A 19,300-nucleotide genomic window follows, 5' to 3' on the forward strand; every position below is an offset into this window, starting at 1 on the left:
GATCACAGTTGTGTGACAGATCACAGTTGTGTGATGTGTGACAGATCACAGTTGTGTGATGTGTGACAGATCACAGTTGTGTGACAGATCACAGTTGTGTGACGTGTGACAGATCACAGTTGTGTGACAAATCACAGTTGTGTGACATATCACAGTTGTGTGACGGATCACAGTTGTGTGACAGATCACAGTTGTGTGACAGATTACAGTTGTGTGACAGATCACAGTTGTGTGACGGATCACAGTTGTGTGACCTGTGACAGATCACAGTTGTGTGACGGATCACAGTTGTGTGACGGATCACAGTTGTGTGACAGATCACAGTTGTGTGACCTGTGACAGTTGTGTGACGTGTGACAGATCACAGTTGTGTGACAGATCACAGTTGTGTGACGGATCACAGTTGTGTGACAGATCACAGTTGTGTGACAGATCACAGTTGTGTGACGGATCACAGTGACAAATCACAGTTGTGTGACAAATCACAGTTGTGTGACCTGTGACAGATCACAGTTGTGTGACAGATCACAGTGACAAATCACAGTTGTGTGACAAATCACAGTTGTCTTCATTATAAAATCAGTAATAAACCTTTATGCAGCCATTCAACTACAACCATTCTAGGGCAGAGGTCATATTTGTTTGAGTCCCTAAATAGGATACATACAAATGATTGTGATCTTACTAGGATCAAAATTTAACAATTATTAATTAAACTATGCATACCCACTCAAGTAATAGTTATTTCTGATGTCGCATTAGAAGTAATAGACTTAATACTGGATCAACTATACATAGCCTTTCAAAAAATTAGTCTTTAGGCTAAAAGTCTATCTCTGTACCATTTGTTAAACAATTTACCTAGGAGCAATCGAGTCAAACTCGTCAAAGAACAGGATACATGGCTTGGCACTTTGGGCCCTGAAACCAATCATAATTGTATTTCCTGTAATATCATATTTGTTTGAATAATGTCATTGTCATTATATATGTCACTTTGTTTATTCAAGCTGAGATCTTTACCTTACATGTAAACATTTCAAAGCAAGTCATTTGTAGTACAGGTGGAGAAGTTTAATAATTATTACTGTTTCACCCTTTCATGACACCGTTTTCAACCAATGTTAAATTTACTTAATATTTATGACAAGATATATTTTAGCTATGTCATAAAAATTTAGCCCATCATTTATTAGCTTGCTTCGCCAGATGGCTAATAAATTCAACTGTGACAACAGTTTCCCTGTATAAGTAAATTAAATTCAAGTCAATCTAAAGTATATATTTCACAACAATACAAAGATTCCAACCGATTCCCTCTTTGATGTCAGTAAATCTTACCTAATAAATGTATCCCTCACAGCCTGCTCACTGGCTCCTATGTATTTACTGAGTAGTTCCGGGCCCTGTTGGAATCCGTAATTTAACATGAAATATTTCACCAAACAGACATGTGAAATTATTTGTGTGACATGAATTCATTTCAAAACAAAATTTACCAAAGGAAAAATATCAACATGCAATTTTTAACATAAATCACAAAGATCTAATACCTCTAATTGATAGGATAATTTAGACAACATACAGCAAAGACTGACATTTTTTGTCAATATAAAAATGTATTTACAAAATGGGGCAAGAAAGTAACTACGCCCATTTTGACAAGTGGTTTTCATAAAGCAACTGCCTAAATTTTAATGGAATAATCCGTAATACACTTCATCAAGCTTAATAGAAACAAATAAGTTCAAATTAAGTTTGTTTTTATAAAATTTAAGTTTTTTGTCAACATTATATTAAATAGACAAGATTTTACACTAGCATACAGAGTTATAGATATATATTGTTACTCACGCACACACGCATGCACGCACACATGCACACACACACACACACACAAACTTCATTGCCTTAGGTCAACACATGTGTGCCAATTCTCATTTATGTAATGGGCCTTACCTTAATACTGATAAAGTTAAGGCCACATTCATTGGCCACAACGCCAGCTAGAAGAGTTTTCCCCGTCCCCGGTGCTCCATACAACAGAAGTCCGGACCGAAGCCTCAGAGGGCACGATGCAAACAATTCAGGATACTGTCAACAAATAATGAATGCTTTCTGAAGCCATAGTATCCTACTCTTGTGATCAAACAAATCTTATAGTTACACCACACATTCCTGATATTTCCTGCTTCAAAAAACCTAAATACTACACTTCCAATCATTCCTTTTCACAATTTGATGACCTACAATTCCAAAGTTCATTTTCAAAATCTCTTCTCTTATCCTGAAAGAAGTAAAAACCCAAATTTCTAACTTTGTCCTGATTTGAATTGAAGGTACTATATATCTGATTTAACTCTCATCAAAGTTAGTCACAGCAGCATTTATATTTTCTGACGAACTGATCAAAATAGAATTTCATTATGTCGTGAACACAGACAAAATAACATCTTGGCCTCGCTTTGTGAAGATTTTGTATGGCCTTTGAGTTGATAAAGTCTGATAATTATATAACAAGGTAATGACATCTTTGTATTTACCTTACTAGGCAGGAGGAGTGTCTCCTTTAGGGTGACCTTGACCTCTGTGAGACCTCCCACATCCTCCCATCCAAGCTCACCTGTTGTGTGGAGGGGAACGTTTCGTATGGAAGCAGGTGTAAATCCTCCGATGGCATGTTTGAAGTCGGCCATCTCGAGGTTGAAGTCCTCTTCAGAGTGGTCTGTATGAAACACGTCCCCTAAAAAAAATGTTGTTCAGTGTCAACTACTGTTAACTCATTATTTTTTGTGGAGGTTTTATTTTCATTGATTGCATGGGTATTGTAAAATCTCTGAATTCTAATGTCAACAAAAGAATAAATAATTTATGAAGCCAGTGGATTCCCCGAGTACTGCCAAGGAATTCACCCAGAAATATCAAGTCAAAACCAGCAGTATTTTTTAAAAAGCAACAAAATTCAATACCATCAGAATATCTGATTTTACAGTAATCATCACAACTGCTGGTCTTGTTTTCATGTTTTCAACACAGATAATGCTTCATCATCTAAAATGTTGGTCCATTTACATAAGAAATATGATCAAATGATGTCATGAATTTAGAATACGATCAAAAAACGTTAATAGATTAAAATATGACACAGCATGGTAGGGGATGATCAAAATGAAGGAGACAATACACAGAGTCTAAACGACTACAAGAATGATATGGACAATGTGCTCTCTGTCATATTTGCAAAGAAACAAATACATTAAGGATTATGATTTTGAAAAGACTTTTAAAACTCATTATTATAATATTACAAATTTAACACTAATATTTGCCTTTGTTACATTTAAAAACTTAGAAACTCATTTTTTTTTTATTCATGTCAATGTAAGTTCTGTAATATAAAAGACTAAGTGTACAGGAATAAAATTATGTAGCTGTACAAAATGTAAATTTTGGACAGGACAACTGAACTTGGTTAACTTACTTCTACCATGAAGAGTATAAGCGTGGATGGCTCTACTAATAAGGGTGTCAAGGTCCTTAGCAACAAATCCCTCCGTTTTACCAAGCAACCAATCCCAGTCCATCTTGTCTAGCGTTGCCTCAGACACTCGCGTCCTAATGATTGTCTTCAAAATATCTTTCCTCTTTTCCTGGTGACAAATAAATAAGGACGTATGTATATTTGAACATCCCATGCAAAAGCAACAAAATGTGTTGTTTCTGTTTCCAAGACAGCAAATTAAAATAGAATTTATTCTCTGTACAAGGGGACTGTGATATCTCTATCAGTTGAGCATCAGACATCAGAACCGAGGTACATGGTTTAAATCCCTGCATAGGGCAGTTTGTGTTTCTCATGCAGCTGAGATTATCACAATTCTGTGATAGCATCTGAAAAGTCTCCCATAATTAAGAGTAAGAAGCTTTAAACTTCTGTACTAGCATGATTAAGTACAGACTTTGCATCATTGTCACTTCTCTTGTTCCTGATGATCTTAGAAAGACACTGTACATGTATATGTTATTTACTTTAAAATCTTAAATCAAGGATAATTGACTGGAAACTAAGAAATTATAGAACAAAGAATTTATGGCCACTTTTAATCTTCATTTCTGTATTATGTCTGGAGGACAATATCCTACAGGTTTCATCTAAATAGGCTGTCTAAAAAACTCTGCAACAGTTCTGACTATTTCATCAACATATAAGCACTTCAACAAAATAAATTTTTCACAATATATTTGTTCTTTGGAAATAACTATGGAGTTAGGTAACGACATTTACTATCGCCTGTTTACAACATTTACTACCTTGTTAAGTGGGCGTATGTTGATCACAGACTGGACAAAGTGTGTCCCTCGGGAAGACGTCAGCAGGGGATGCAAGGAGTTTCGTGATTGGCTCGTGGCTATGACAGCTATTCGACTGCCGTTATTGATTTCCTTCCTCAGTAAGTCTCGTAACACTGAAGTATTCAGATTCAATAAAAAATATCAAAAAATGATAGCGTGATAGTCTTTTTAAAAAATTGTAAAATATTTGTAAAATCATTGAATTTTGATGGAAAAAGAAAGTATGAAAATCAACGAGTATCATAAGTGTCTACCGAGTATAATTCATTATGATTTATGTGAAATTTTGTTAGTATAGCAAAGATATATTCCTTAACAACCATTAAGAGTAAATTGTTGTCTGTTTTCAAACTCTGAGAATATTCAGATGAAATTCTATCTTCAAAAATCAATGGCAAACTTTTGACAAAACAACACAACTTGAAATTATCTTTCCTTACACAAAACGTTTTATTTGGCATAACTTTACTACAATTTCACTTTTATTATCAGATATTACCTTCAGCAACTCTTGACCCATAAATACTTTCTGCATTCATCTCAGCCTCTGGACCAGATGGTGCTGGCATCACATGGTCAAGGTCATCAAATAAAATGACAGCTGGCTGACGCCAGATGACCTCCTCAAAGAGAAAAGTCAGGTGTTTCAAAATGTTGTCCGGAGATTTTCCTGTAAATTTTAAGAAGTAACGTTAACAGGCAATGATTAACAGTTTCAAATTTGTTTTGATTATGACAATATTTGAAATAATTTTCATGCAAATGAAATTTGGTGTACAGGTACAATTTTCAGTCTATAAGGCCCTGGTCAAAAAATTATACAATGTATGGTAATTGAATTTCTTTACAGAAACCTTCATAAAACTTACTGCTCAATAGAGAAAAGTTTGACAGTATTTCAGTAATGAATTCTACAAAAGATTTACAATTTTCAGATTTAAGTCTAACATAGATTTTTACCTCTTAAAGGCTTGCAGTCCACGTGTGAGAGATAGGCAAGATTAGGCACCTCGGCTACCCTCCTACAAATGGCACGTGCTAATGAACTCTTTCCACAACCTTTAGACCCGGTTATTAGGAGCATTCCATTCCTGATTCCAGGGTGAGTCATTTTGAACATTTTGTTACTTAAAGGCCGACTTCCTAAACATACCTCTATGTGGCTGATAGCTTGTTCAGCATACTCTGTAAATCCTCTGTAAACAGATATCAAAATTAGACTGAAAATTTCTGTATTGAATTAAAATATTTCTTAAACAGAATAACTTGATACAACTTACAGACTTAGATATAAATTAGATATGTATATCCAAGTATGTACCTTTTTTACAGTACAATTCGTATTTGCCAAAATAATCAAATATATGGTACAAAGGATTTTACATTTGTTTCCATTTTCTCTATAATTTTAAAAACTTTGCATAAAGTTTTCATTTTAGCTCACCAAAAGCTTGCTAGAATTAAAAATTTTCATACATGATCCATAAATCAGATATCAAACTCATCATTGTCATGTTTAATAGAGATAATTAAAAACAGACAACAAAAGATAACTGATCAAAAAATGCATAGGAATCCAGGTGATCACAAAGATCTTCATACCTGTACATACGATCACAAAGATCTTCATACCTGTACATACGATCACAAAGATCTTCATACCTGTACATATGATCAAAGATCTTCATACCTGTATATATGATCAAAGATCTTCATACCTGTACATATGTCAAAGATCTTCATACCTGTACATATGATCACAAAGATCTTCATACCTGTACATATGTCAAAGATCTTCATACCTGTACATATGTCAAAGATCTTCATACCTGTACATATGATCACAAAGGTCTTCATACCTGTACATATGTGTACATATGTCAAAGATCTTCATACCTGTACATATGTCAAAGATCTTCATACCTGTACATATGTCAAAAATCTTCATACCTGTACATATGTCAAAGATCTTCATACCTGTACATATGTCAAAGATCTTCATACCTGTACATATGTCAGAGATTTTCATAATTTTGTATATATGATCATTCATCTTCATACCTCTATATATTATCACAGAAATCTTCATACCTATATAACTTCAAAACAGGTTAATATGATCTTAATAATAACCTGGTATGCATTCATTTGCAAAATGAAAATTTCCTTCTCTTGGTCAAGTGATTGAAGGTATGACATTTTTTTTATAAAATGCTTCTTTGCCAAGCTGTGTTAAGACTGACCCTAAATTTTTCAGTAGCTTTGTGGGTACTGAGGGATCAAAGTCAGCCACATCACCATACATATCTGAGTAGATCAACATAGGTCGAAATGGAAGCTTGTTATCCATAGTGGATTTAAAGTTGGTACTGGCCGAGATGGACACTCGTTCTGTGTCCTCTGTGCTCAGCAGACGAAAACCATCGGGTAGTGGTTGATCAGCACTCTCTGTATAAGTCACCTGTAACTCCATGGTTACTGCTACAATAAACACAGTATATTTATCAATTACTTATTTTTATCAGACATTTTATGGTGTCCTCTGTATATTGTTATAAGATAATGCTAATGTAAAAATTGAGTTCATTTACCATGTACTCTTTTTCTTTAGGTATACATGACTTATCAAAAGGCATCATTCACAGTGAACTTAATAGGTTTTCATTCTGGCATTTTGTTTTTCTTTTTTGCTCTTTATTTTCTGAAAACTTCAACAAAAAATTTCATAACAAAGACTCTTGATAATTGTCATTTTCAATGGAGTTGTTCAATAGAAATCCCAGGAATGTTATTTATGATAGAGGTTTTGAGCTGTGTAGGAGAAAGGTCATTTATAGAAGGTGAGAGAGGTGGAGAACAGTCAGCAACAACTTTTTCTATTTGTTTCATGTGTCCCTAATGAGCACAGTTGTCACAGATTTGTGAACCTTTTGATCTCAGCAGGCTGACGTTTTTTACATTTGCAAAATTTCAGCAGTTATGATCACTTGCAATCTTAAGTCTAAGTGACAAAGTCCCTGATAGTTTGAGGAAAGAGATTTTACAATGAACATTTGGTTAAAGTCTGTTGAACAGTTTAAGTGGAGATATTGTATAAAGTAAACGTTGATAAATATCAGTAGGGCACAACAGTTGGCAAACTGATGACAGCCATGATTTAAACAACAGTATTTCATAAAGGTGACTTATCCAACCCTGGAACTTACAATGAAACAGCGGTATTTTCACCATAATCCCGGGAAAAACAACCAGAGGCATGCTTTTGTCAGTGGAATACTTCAACCAGTTGATAAATGCTTTCACAATCATGAACCCTGACATCTGACTTGGCTACCAATAGAAAGACAGATAACATGTTCAGCCATACTTAGGAACAAATAGAATGACAGATAACATATTCTGCCATACTTTTGAACCGACAGAAACCTAGATAACACATTCGTTCACACATATGGACCAATAGAAAGAAGGATAACATAAAGAGTATGTATTGTAATCTAGTTTTTGTTATCTATTTTTATAAACAGAAATTGCTAATCAGAAATTTTAGTTATCAAATCCACACTATTGATAGAATGTAGTATCTACTCTGCATACTGGTAATACAAATTTTAGCACCAGTGAATTTTTGTTCTTAAATAGGAAAAATTACTATTAATAAAAAATAATACTAAATTTATCTCAACAATAAGTCCTTGGATTTACATATTACCTCTGACTCAAAGTCAGGAGATGGACTTATTACAATGAAAAAGCATGTACTAAAACTGATTCTTAAAAAGCAATTATATGAGTAATGGGCTTATTACCAGACAGGGGCTAATTGTCAGGTGCAATCTATAAAACATGCATTAACATCATAAATTAGGAGAGTGACTTGATCCAAAAAAATGACACAACTGAGAAAAATATGAAACAAAAATATTTTAGCTAACTGGAATTGAGTGGTCTCCCTTCACAGTCATTTTATTCATGGAATATTGAAAATGAAGACTTACCACAGATCCTACTGGATACAGCTGGTAGGGGGCATTACAAGACTGGGGCGGGGCCACAGTCTGCAGCCATACCTTCCTTGTCACATCAAGTTCCAGCAAGCGTCGTAACAAATTATTGATGATCACATGACCAGGTATGCACTGCTGTTCTTGTAATAGTGTTACAACCATGTGTTCATAGTTTTTATCGCAGCTCATTTTTTTATGATCAATGACTACAACTCTTACAAAACAGCTTACCGGTCGACTTTCTTTATCTGATCGACCACTAGATGACATTGAATTTGATGATCCACTTAGCTTTTTCTGCGGATTTTTACTGTCAATAGGTTCTTCTTCTTTTTCTTTTTTCTGACTGACTACTTGCTTTTCCAGTTCTTCCTTTGGGGAGACAAGTTTTGACAATCTTGCGTAGAAAAATGTCGGGATTTCAGTAAGTTCTCTATCAATTTGATCATGGATGTCTTTATGATTAACAAATACTGTAGCAGGCTGTTGAAGAAACAGAGATTTTTCATCCGAGTCAGATAATTCATCTTTAAAACTGTCCTTCAAACTTTTAGCGAGTATATTATAAGTGATCTTAAGTGATTGAACACGCAGTACAAAGTTCATGCCAGTTGGAAATTTATCTGGTTTTTGCACTAAATCATTGCGTTCTAGATTCGCAGATAAACTCTGTAACTTTGCATTAATTTTTTGTACTCCTAATATCCAAGGTACAAGCTCCTTCCAGCCCCAACGAGATGGCGAACCATTTTCTGATGATGACGATGGCCCCCCGCCATCAGAGGAGTCCCGACGACTTCCTGCTTTTGAGCTGTGCTTGCTGTCCTCACTCTGTCCACTGTTACTAGATAACCTTTTGAAGTGGCCTTTAAAAGACTCACGGGATTGACTGGATCTGGTCGATGTTCCACTTGTAGTCATGTTTGAGTTACCGGTATTTCTAACCTTCGGTGACACAATCACTTCGGTCTCATTTCTGAGAATCACACAGTTTTTGTCTGGGTCAGTTGTACCTGTTAATAAATAGTTATCTATAGTGTAGAAATGACATGGAAACAATGGCATTAGAATAACCCATATACTTATAACTGGACATACCATCACGTAACACCCTCCGTGGTCAGAATATAAATTTGAACTCAAGGTCAGTGGATTGGCATATTACTTGACGATGAGATAGCATTTGCTTGGTATCAACTGAACAGCAATAGATCGGGATGAGATATATATGGACTAGTCCAGCAAACTTGTATTTCACATGACATGCTTTTTATCAGAACTTTTGATTTCTTAATACATGGTAGCAGAATTTATCATCAGATGTTGGGACGTTAAATGTCATATGTTTATCAATATGGATGATACATGAAAGCATCTTCACCCTGCCAGGTAAACACATAATGCTCAAGTCTCCATAGATATGAAATTTATAAACAATAATTTCAACTTCAAATATTACTAAATATTACTAATTAGGATTTTTTTAACTTGTGTTTACATGTACACTAGAATATTTGTTTGCTTTTCTAAGAGGATGGGGAAGAGGGGTTCAAATGTAAGTCAGTGTTTTAAATCTCCCTACATTAAAGTGATTTTATCAAAAAACTAAACAGAATCAAGCATGGCGATGAAAAATATTTTCAACATTACACAAATTAGATTTTATTTTAACTTACCTATTTTAAGGAAGACACAGGTAGATTTTTCCACCCACACAGGTAAGATCTGAGTTTTCCACACTACTCTCACCTGGTCCAACAGGTGACTCTCTATAAAACCTGCATGTCTCTCCTGTTAAAAAACAAACATGCAAAAATTGCAGTATTGATTAATATGTAGATATAGCAATGGTACAATTTTCAACTGGGCTGATAAATAAGAGTTTCTTTTGAAGCCTTTGGAGATTTTAGTTTTTGCTTTTGGTAAAGGTTGCCTTGGAGGAGGTGGCCTGAGGGAGGTGGCCTAGGAGGAAGTTGCCTAGGGGGAGGTGGCCTAGGGAGAGGTGGCCTCAGGGGAGGTGACCTAGGGGGAGGTTGGCTAGGGGGAGGTTAGCTAGGGGGAGATGGCCTCAGGGGAGGTGACCTAGGGGGAGGTGGCCTAGGGGGAGGTTGGCTAGGGGGAGGTGGCCTAGGGGGAGGTTGCCTAGGGGGAGGTGGCCTCAGGGGAGGTGACCTAGGGGGAGGTGGCCTAGGGGGGAGGTGGCCTAGGGGGAGGTGACCTAGGGCTAGGTGGTCTAGGAGGTTTGCTAGGGGGAGGTGGCCTGGGGGGAGGTGGCCTAGGGGGAGGTTGGCTAGGGGGAGGTGGCATCAGGGAGGTTGCCCAGGGGGAGGTGGCCTAGAGGAAAGTGGCTTAGGGGAAAGTGGCCTAGGGGGAGGTTGGCTAGGGGGAGGTGGCCTAGGGGGAGTTGGCCTAGGGGGAGGTTGCCTGGGGGGAGGAGGCTTCTTAATAATAATGTAGCTTTAACATTGATTTGTCAAAATATTCTAACACTGAATATAACACAATAGTGCTTTTTTTCTTTTATTCTTTTTTTTAATTTGTAATGTACACAAAATAACCTAGACAATGATAGCCACATACATTAAAAACTTGGCACTAAATAAAAGATTTGGCAATTCAAATTTTAGTCCCAACTCAAACTAAGAATAGAAGTTTTGCCTACAGCATTCTACACTAGTTTATTGACAACACACATAAACAGGATTGACAACAATAATTACATTGTAGTGTCCTTAATGACAGCAGATATAAAAATAAATGGTTGTGCTTCTGGATCAAGATGTTATATTGCCTGATACAATCTCTGTACTTACAAGTATCTCCCAGTCGTCAGTTGACAGGGGCTCCACTGCCACCTGTGTGGCTCCATGGACACCAGGTGTATGGCGCACTATCACCTGGGAAAAGCAAAGATTGCAAAAAACATAGTACAGATGGGTTTTTTTATCTTTACAGTGTATAGGGCTTTTTTCATCTAAATCATTTTTTTTCTACAAGACTTTTACTAATTGTGATGCATGTTTAATCAATGTTATTCAAGTATTGAGGATCATTTTTAGAGTCCACTACGAGGATACCTGATCTCCATCCTTTAGTCCGAGCTTGCTCCCATACAATCCATTGACCTGCAATACTCCATCTGTCCCAGTGTTAGTTCGGATTATCTCCCCTGACCAGCTCACAAACACTTTGGAATCATCTCCAAAAGTCAGTTCAAATACACTGACCTACAACAGAGCCAATATTCATCATGTATATCATAATTCTTAACAGTTCAGCCATTTTGTCGTTCGACAGAATATGAGATTTTAACTGCTAACCACTAACTTTTAACTGTTATTATCTAACCTTCCAATCCTGGCCAATGCCTTAGTATCTGTGATATCTTTGGTTTTCAAAACTACTGAAATAAATAAAAATGAGTAAGCAGAAAGATTTCACACAAAATTTCCTTTCAAAAAAGTTTGAATATTCTTACTGTCTCCTGTTTACTATTTTGATAAATTTTGATGATTTCTAGCTTCACTTGAAATGAAGATTCAATATTAAAACATATGTTAATTTTTAAACTTTGGTATTATTTTTCTTATAATCACTTGTGAGGGCCAAATGAAGGATTGTTCTATTGTCCTTCATTACTCTGTAAAATAAAGCTGATCATCGATGATGTCTTGAGTTTATCCGGACTCTTTACCCAAACCCCAAACTTCATTATGGTATACATAAATGATCTCACATGAGTAGTCATGTCATATAAAATTAACAAACAATACTTTGTTATTTATGACAATAGCCTGAAAGCGAGTTTTGACATCAACATAGTGTTATTACATATGGGTACAATATTGATAACACTAGCATTATGTTTACCATTCGAGCATTTTCAGCTTGTCAAAGTTGTTTGGTAAAACGAGACAGAAGAGCTCAGCTATAATGTTTGTACATGTAATGTTGACAGTAACAAAAAAACCATCAGAACACTTCTGGCTACTAAAGTATATTACATAAGAAAAAAAAATTTTGTGTCGTCACATGTAATTACTATATGAAAACACCTGAAAATGTTGTTGGAATTTCTAGTCGAAAAGGAATATTGAGGATTGTGTTGGTTCATTGGTATCTGAAAGACCATATATATATAGCTACTTCTCAGTAACTACTGTATAGACAGATGGTGTGTAAGAGAGTTTGTATTAATGAACAAGATGATGAGGTACATATCTCGACTGTTGCTTTTTGTTGGGTGTAGCTTAATCAGTCAAAAGTAATAGATTCCTATGTATGCCTTCGAAAGATCTTGTGGCGATTTTTAACGCTCATAATCTTTCATGTTATTGTCAAACTACGACATTGACATAACGATTAAAACATCCTATCACAAATGCTAAAAATCATAATATGAACCTTCGGGTGTATAGTATAGGCGAAAACGTATAGGACAAGGATTTCAGCATGTAGTGGAATACCGCTATAATAGTGAAATCGGGACCTCTTTACGACCTCATAAAATCACTATTGTCTGAAATATGATAATACTTGGTGATACAAAAATGAGAGATAGCATGTCTAGAGGATACTCCAGTTTAAAAAATTAATTATGCCTCGCAAATGAAATTAAGAAAAATCTGAATCATCAAAAAAAAGTGGAAGCGAAATGATGCAGACAGTGATTCCCAATGGATATCACTCTGTACAGTGCTGTTTTACCTCGCCATCTTTTGAAGCAGACTTGCTGACATCTGGTGGCAGGGCAACAAAACAGTTTTTGTCGGCTGTAAACCTAACAGTCAACACATGGAAGCTCATTCTGGCGCCTACACAGAAAACTGCTAACGGACTTCTCTCATGTGGGTGTGAAAGTATCTTTTGTCAGCCATCTTTAATTTTCAGCTTCCGGTTTGAAAATTTTCAAGGGATATAACTTGTGCTACCTTATCGTGATTTCAGCGGCGGAATGGGCAGAAAGATAACATTTTTCTTTCTTTTTTAAAAAAATATTATGGCTATTATTTTATATCGTTTTCTTGGTTCAAAAGTTGTTGGACAATTGGGCAATATGTCGTCAAATTCAGGGTTATATGGCATATTTGGTTATTTTTATTCGTGAATGATGAAGAAGTCAATCGAATAAAAGATTTTGTTTTCTTGTCAAGTGCTGTGTAGCATGAAGTAAAAAATCACTTCCTTTAAGGTAATGAAAAAGAGCGTCGCTTTATAATCTGAGTTTGAACTTCCTGTTTTGTACAGATAGAGATTAGGAATAACGTTTATAAAAAAAAAAGATGAAAATTCCAACATAATCATAACCACGGACTTATATACACATATATAAGTCCGTGTCATAACCCAAACCTAACATCGATAAAACTAGGGCAAAATATAAACATAGACAAAAGTAGACATCTACACAGAGACCCATAAGAAAGTTCCTGGTGGCTAAGACCAAGTGATCCCAAATAGAAAGTGTCTTCTCCTTCATCGACGACACCCGCCATGTAAACCGTGGTCAAATGGCCATATAAGTAAGGTAACGTTCTCAAATGACGACAAGGTATACAACGGACCACCAGGCAAGCTAACAAACATCGAACACGTCCACCTTCATACCGCACAAACAAAAGGAATATATCTCAATGATATCACTATGGCAACCGTAAAACTTCAGCATGATTTTCACACACTTGCATCTTTTGAGTCTTACGCGTCAGTCAGTTGACGTCTAGTTCGAAAATCGTAATAATAGGAATAGGCTCATGAATATCGAATCAACTGCGACATGTAAACATCCTAGGTTGGGCATGATTGTTGCTATCGAGAAATAGACGATATACCATAGGGAAAGAGAATTCAGCACACTTATCATACAGCTTGGTGGAAGGCTGTCCATGTTGATTTCGTTGTAGGAAAAGATCGAGATAAGCGGCTGATATATAAGTCTGTCGTGTCCATGGTGTCCAATTCTGGTGGGAATATATGATAGATAGGTCAATAAATCAGTTTTAATTGAAAGACAAGACGTCATAAATATATATCGAAGTGAAAGCATGGGACTTTGCAAGGTCTTTGTGACCCTCTTTGATAAGCACTTCGATCACTAGGACGAAATCAATGTATTCTGAATCAGTAGAACATGACTTATCATCGGCGTCTATATATGATAAATGTATTTACAATGAAACAGTGAAAAAATATGTGTCACGTAAGAACCAATATATCTCGTCTCCCATTAGAAGCTTATACCTCATATCATTGATTGTATATCCTACCATATGTAAACGCCAAAGAGAGGCCTTGTTCTCCTGTTTCTACTCAATTAATGTCGTTGTAATTATAAACTGAATCATTTGACTCTCTTTATTGTATACCCCATTGTCGAAGTCATCCGACTACTGAAGGACAAACTTTGAAGGTCGATCTTCCAGATTTTCATTATGTCTATGTTGGTTTCGTAAAAGGAAGAGATCGAGATCTGATATAGTAGAGTCTGTCGTGTGTATGATGCATGATGATGACATCATTGCAATGACATAATTGATGATGATGATGACGATGATTGATTGATTGATTGATTGATTGATTGATTGATTGATTGATTGATTGATTGGATGAAAAATGTATATACGATGGCCAGGTTAATAAATCTCGTGTTTATTAACAGCAAGTCGTCACCAGTATATCTGATGCATTTTTACCGGGGAAATAAAAACAAATACTGCCGATAGCGTGCATTCAAATACCATTTAATTTAGACAAACGAAACTTGACCAAAGATAATCAAATCACATCAACATCCTGTACTGCAACGCGAAACTGACAGTCCAAAGCCAAGGTAAAAAAAGTTAATTGATAATTAATTACTTGTGTCAATAATTAATTAGTTAACAGTTTTACGATATATAATGTAAGTTTACCATTTACTAGATGATATGTTGCACTAACCTCAAAGTGAATACTGACGTCATACTGCATGTACCGTGACCTAATCTTTGATACACCTGGATGATACAATTATGTAAATGACGTCGGATGACGTCAAATATAAACACCTATTATTGTTGTAAACACGCTATTGTTTTTTCTGGTATAAACAGACGGACTTTGAACACACCTAATCCGCAAGTATAGCCGTACTCCGGATACGTTTCAAGGGGCGTACTTAACTCAAGTGGAAGTACTCGACGAATGTAATTTTCAATTGTCAATGTATTTCTGCAGTAATACGTCAAAGCGTAGTCGTTTACCGTTTCCCATGGTAACGTGCTAGAGTCTTGGTGAGAAAATAACAATTTGTACTAAAAAAATGAGTTCACACCCTGGATAAGAGGTCGTGTACCTTTCAGCGTAATTTAGTGTCATGTCCATGTGGTCCAAAGCAATGTATGAAGCTTTTGTAGAAGTCGCAGGATCGGTCTCGTAACCGTCAATCTAATGTATGATTTCTTATTTACAGTAAAACTTGATGATATGTAGGTCTAAGGGGTCGATTCTCGTTATGTTGACCTGGATGTTGTGGGTTATGGGTTCGAGTCACAGAAGGCTGACTTGGTTGTGTGTGGAAGGCTGCGAGTTCGAATCACGGTACGTTGACTTGGAGGTGTGTGGGAGGTCGTGTGTTGAAATCACAATATGTTGACTTGGTTGTGTGTGGGAGGTGGTGGGTTTGAATCAAAGTACGTTGATTTGGTGGTGTGGGAGATCGGAAGTGGGGCGAGGGGGCTTGGTTTTGCGTTAACTGTCGCGAGAAATATTTCAGTTATCTGTGTTGGTAAACTGTGGTAACTCGCTGGAGGAAAGACTTCACATAAAGTATTTGTAGGAAAGCATACACTCTCGAGCACACATCCAAAATCACTTCGTTGTACACTGACACTGTCTAGTGACTATATACATGTAGTTTAAAACTTCGATATAGTGACACTGCCTGCCATATATAGTATAATCTCAATATACCGATAAAGTTTTTCCCCAAAGAATATGCAAAAAATCGATATACTGACACTGTCGCTTCAGTGACCATTTACAGTAAAACCTCGAAATACTGAGTGTTTCACCAGTGGTTATACACATTAAACCTCGAAATACTGAGTGTTTCACCACTGGTTATAAACAATAAAAACTAAAAAAAAAAAACTGCGTGTTTCACCAGTGGTTATTTACAGTAAAACCTCGAAACACTGAGTGTTTCACCATTGGTAATACATATTAAAACATCGAAATACTGAGTGTTTCACCATTGTTTATATACTGTAAAACATTGGTATGGTAACACATTTTCCCCTTAACCATGTACACTCAAATCTCGATATACTGAGTTTGTCTAATGACTTACTCACATTTAAAACCCGATATATATTAAAAAGTTTCTTTTGTAAAAAGCCCGTATTAAAAAGTTCGGTTTAAATGGTGACATTCTGACGAAAATGTAAACACTCGAATTAAGCGACGCAAAATGAAGTGTCGTTATATCGAGAGGTTTATCTTGTTCCCTTTTTAGGATATCATGTGGTCTTTGATAAAGTTAGGGTACGTTATCGGAGAAGTTCACGGAGTACACGGGAGTTTAGAACCAGCACCTTGTCTAATTTCATTTCGTCGGATTATTGACAAAATGGCGACTAAAATGACACAAGCCGAAACCGTCACAATCGGATTTGTACAAAGCTTTTGTGTCAAAGTATGGAAACAATTTCTTACACATGTACCCATCCTATATAATTCATGGGATAAGGTTAAAACATCTAAACTAATTCATAAAACCGAGTCTAAGCAGTAAATTGTATATTATATTGCACATTGTCTCGATTTAAGGTAACTTCAACAATCTTATTTCTTTTGTATTGATTCAAGCACCTGTATAGTAGTCTGATGAGGTTCTGATGAGGTTTTGTTTTGGTGTGTGTTCAAGGCCAATTATAAGTGTTATGTGGCCTACTTGAAGTCATCGTAATATCTCATCAGAACAGATACATGGTATAGTAGCAACCTGGGAGAGAATTTAAGTAGCCCCCACAAGTGTCCCTCTCGGAAAATCTCTTGTGTGTGGTTTCAGAGGCTGGGAAATTTTTATCAGTTCTTGCAGTCCACCCGGTCACGTGGCCTTTAGGTCCCGGTCCGGCCTCAAATCTCAGAGCGCGTGCGGAAATGTCACAAGTGTACGTCTAATGTTGTTTACGAATGCTGACAACGACTACATATTCTCCGTTATAGTTCTATGATTATTATGCTTTAATATTACAATTTTACATATACATTTCATAAACTAAAATAAATGTTGTTTATCCAATGTGTATGGTTTATGTATATGTTAATAGCGTTTCCCGCACCTTATTAACATATATTGAATTTGCATATGACAATATGCTTTCAGATCTTGTTTATATTCATGCTATACGTCGGCTGTTTTCCTTGTGTCTAAATAAAATGCAGATTAATTTCAAGCTTTACGACCGTGCATGCATACCTCACGAAAATATTCAATTCCACCACGAAAATGCAAACCCACGAACAGAGTAAATACTGATGACACGAAAATGTGGGGGGATGTAAAGTATGATCGACATCTTTTGTATTGAAACTTGGCCTTAATAGGCCGATACATTAATATATTCTTGAGTAAATTGTACAAACATCATGTACATCATGGTGGTAGGACTTGTGCGATTTTGAGAGAAAATATATACCTGTTTGACATCATGTATTGAAACCGAGACAATGGCGACATGAGATGTAGTCTTAGTGTTATACATTGTAAGTGGTTGGTTACAAACAATATTGAAATAAGAAGGAAAAAGAAACAGAAGCGAAAACAAAACCAAAAAGGAAACAGATATCGAGATAGATTTATGCAATTTTAAAAAGTAGAAAAACGTCTTGATATCATTGGTAATGACATGCTTTCTCTCCCCATCCCATTCCTCCACCCCGTCCGAAAAAAAAAAACAGCAAACGTAGCCAGCTCAGTTGGCAATGTTTTTTCATTGCAGATTTGAACATCGCAGATAAATTGAGCTCAAGCTTACAGAGTGCAGAAAACGGGATTTCCAGAAAGGTCTTAAGATATGTCGCTAAAAAATCGAAGGATGATTAGTTCGGGGAAATGGCCACACCCTCTCCTTGATGTGTATTATTCACCGTGGTAAAAGTATAATGTCGAGTACACAGATACAGTCAGCTGCTATCACTTTAACTTATGAATATTGAAAGAGTACATTCTTTCTGTTAATGAACTTCGATCGTCACCGACTTCGTGAGTCATCTCTGTGCGATGTAACTCATTACCGCTTTGTCACCAGTCGCAAAATATATCTACATATTTATAATGATAGTATCAAACGACAAAACCCAAGTTTTGTTATCATTGTAATTATTTTCTTTATTTAGAACAACCACATAGTTTTAGGTCTGCCATTTTTTTTTTTTTTACACTGTTTCATAACTGAAGTATTAATTTTTTCACGTGTTACTCTCATGTTTTGCCGGGTATATTTTAAGAATGGAATTTGACAATATCGTAAATGTATGTGTTAAAATTCAATATTTAAAACCTCTATTCAAACCTCACTCCCAAACTTTTGGTTGAGGACGGCCGTCAATCAATATGAGTCCATATTGGGCTTCATTAAACCTCTCACATTGCATATTTATCTATGTATTATTAACATGGAATCTTTAAAGATATCTTTTTTCTAACCCTTTCTGCAGAATCCCGTTTCGTTTCTTACGGGTACACATGCTTATTATTGCCAAGCAGTACACTATACGGTGTAATTTGTGAATGAATAAACCAGAATGATTGAGAAATATTAGCTTACTACAATGCAAAGATAGTAATGATTCACTGGGAAAGACCATACCGGACTTTGCCGAAGGCCCACCTACGCAGGTAAATAGAGGTGCATTGCCAATGATTGGCAGGTCTGTGGATACGGAAATTTCCTAAT

General features: G+C 36.1%; 1 protein-coding gene across 1 annotated transcript in view; it reads right to left on the bottom strand.

Annotated features, from left to right (window-relative positions):
- The window catches only part of LOC132565387 (peroxisomal ATPase PEX1-like), a 47,332-nt gene extending 34,166 nt beyond the window's left edge, over positions 1-13,166 (bottom strand). Inside the window, exons 1-15 of the mRNA XM_060230030.1 lie at positions 13,068-13,166; positions 11,438-11,587; positions 11,174-11,257; positions 10,037-10,151; positions 8,352-9,373; positions 7,560-7,683; positions 6,597-6,834; positions 5,314-5,549; positions 4,853-5,023; positions 4,312-4,466; positions 3,482-3,650; positions 2,544-2,743; positions 1,960-2,094; positions 1,342-1,406; positions 862-921 (exon numbers count right to left, since the gene is read on the bottom strand). Of these exons, the coding sequence (XP_060086013.1) occupies positions 862-921; positions 1,342-1,406; positions 1,960-2,094; positions 2,544-2,743; positions 3,482-3,650; positions 4,312-4,466; positions 4,853-5,023; positions 5,314-5,549; positions 6,597-6,834; positions 7,560-7,683; positions 8,352-9,373; positions 10,037-10,151; positions 11,174-11,257; positions 11,438-11,587; positions 13,068-13,166 (3,023 nt within the window). The remainder of the gene's footprint in view (positions 1-861; positions 922-1,341; positions 1,407-1,959; positions 2,095-2,543; positions 2,744-3,481; positions 3,651-4,311; positions 4,467-4,852; positions 5,024-5,313; positions 5,550-6,596; positions 6,835-7,559; positions 7,684-8,351; positions 9,374-10,036; positions 10,152-11,173; positions 11,258-11,437; positions 11,588-13,067) is intronic.
- Positions 13,167-19,300: the final 6,134 nt, after the last annotated feature.

The sequence above is a fragment of the Ylistrum balloti genome, unplaced genomic scaffold (genome assembly GCF_031769215.1).
Source record: "Ylistrum balloti isolate Yb309-2 unplaced genomic scaffold, AGI_CSIRO_Ybal_v1 Utg369576, whole genome shotgun sequence".
In the NCBI taxonomy this organism is placed as follows: domain Eukaryota; kingdom Metazoa; phylum Mollusca; class Bivalvia; order Pectinida; family Pectinidae; genus Ylistrum; species Ylistrum balloti.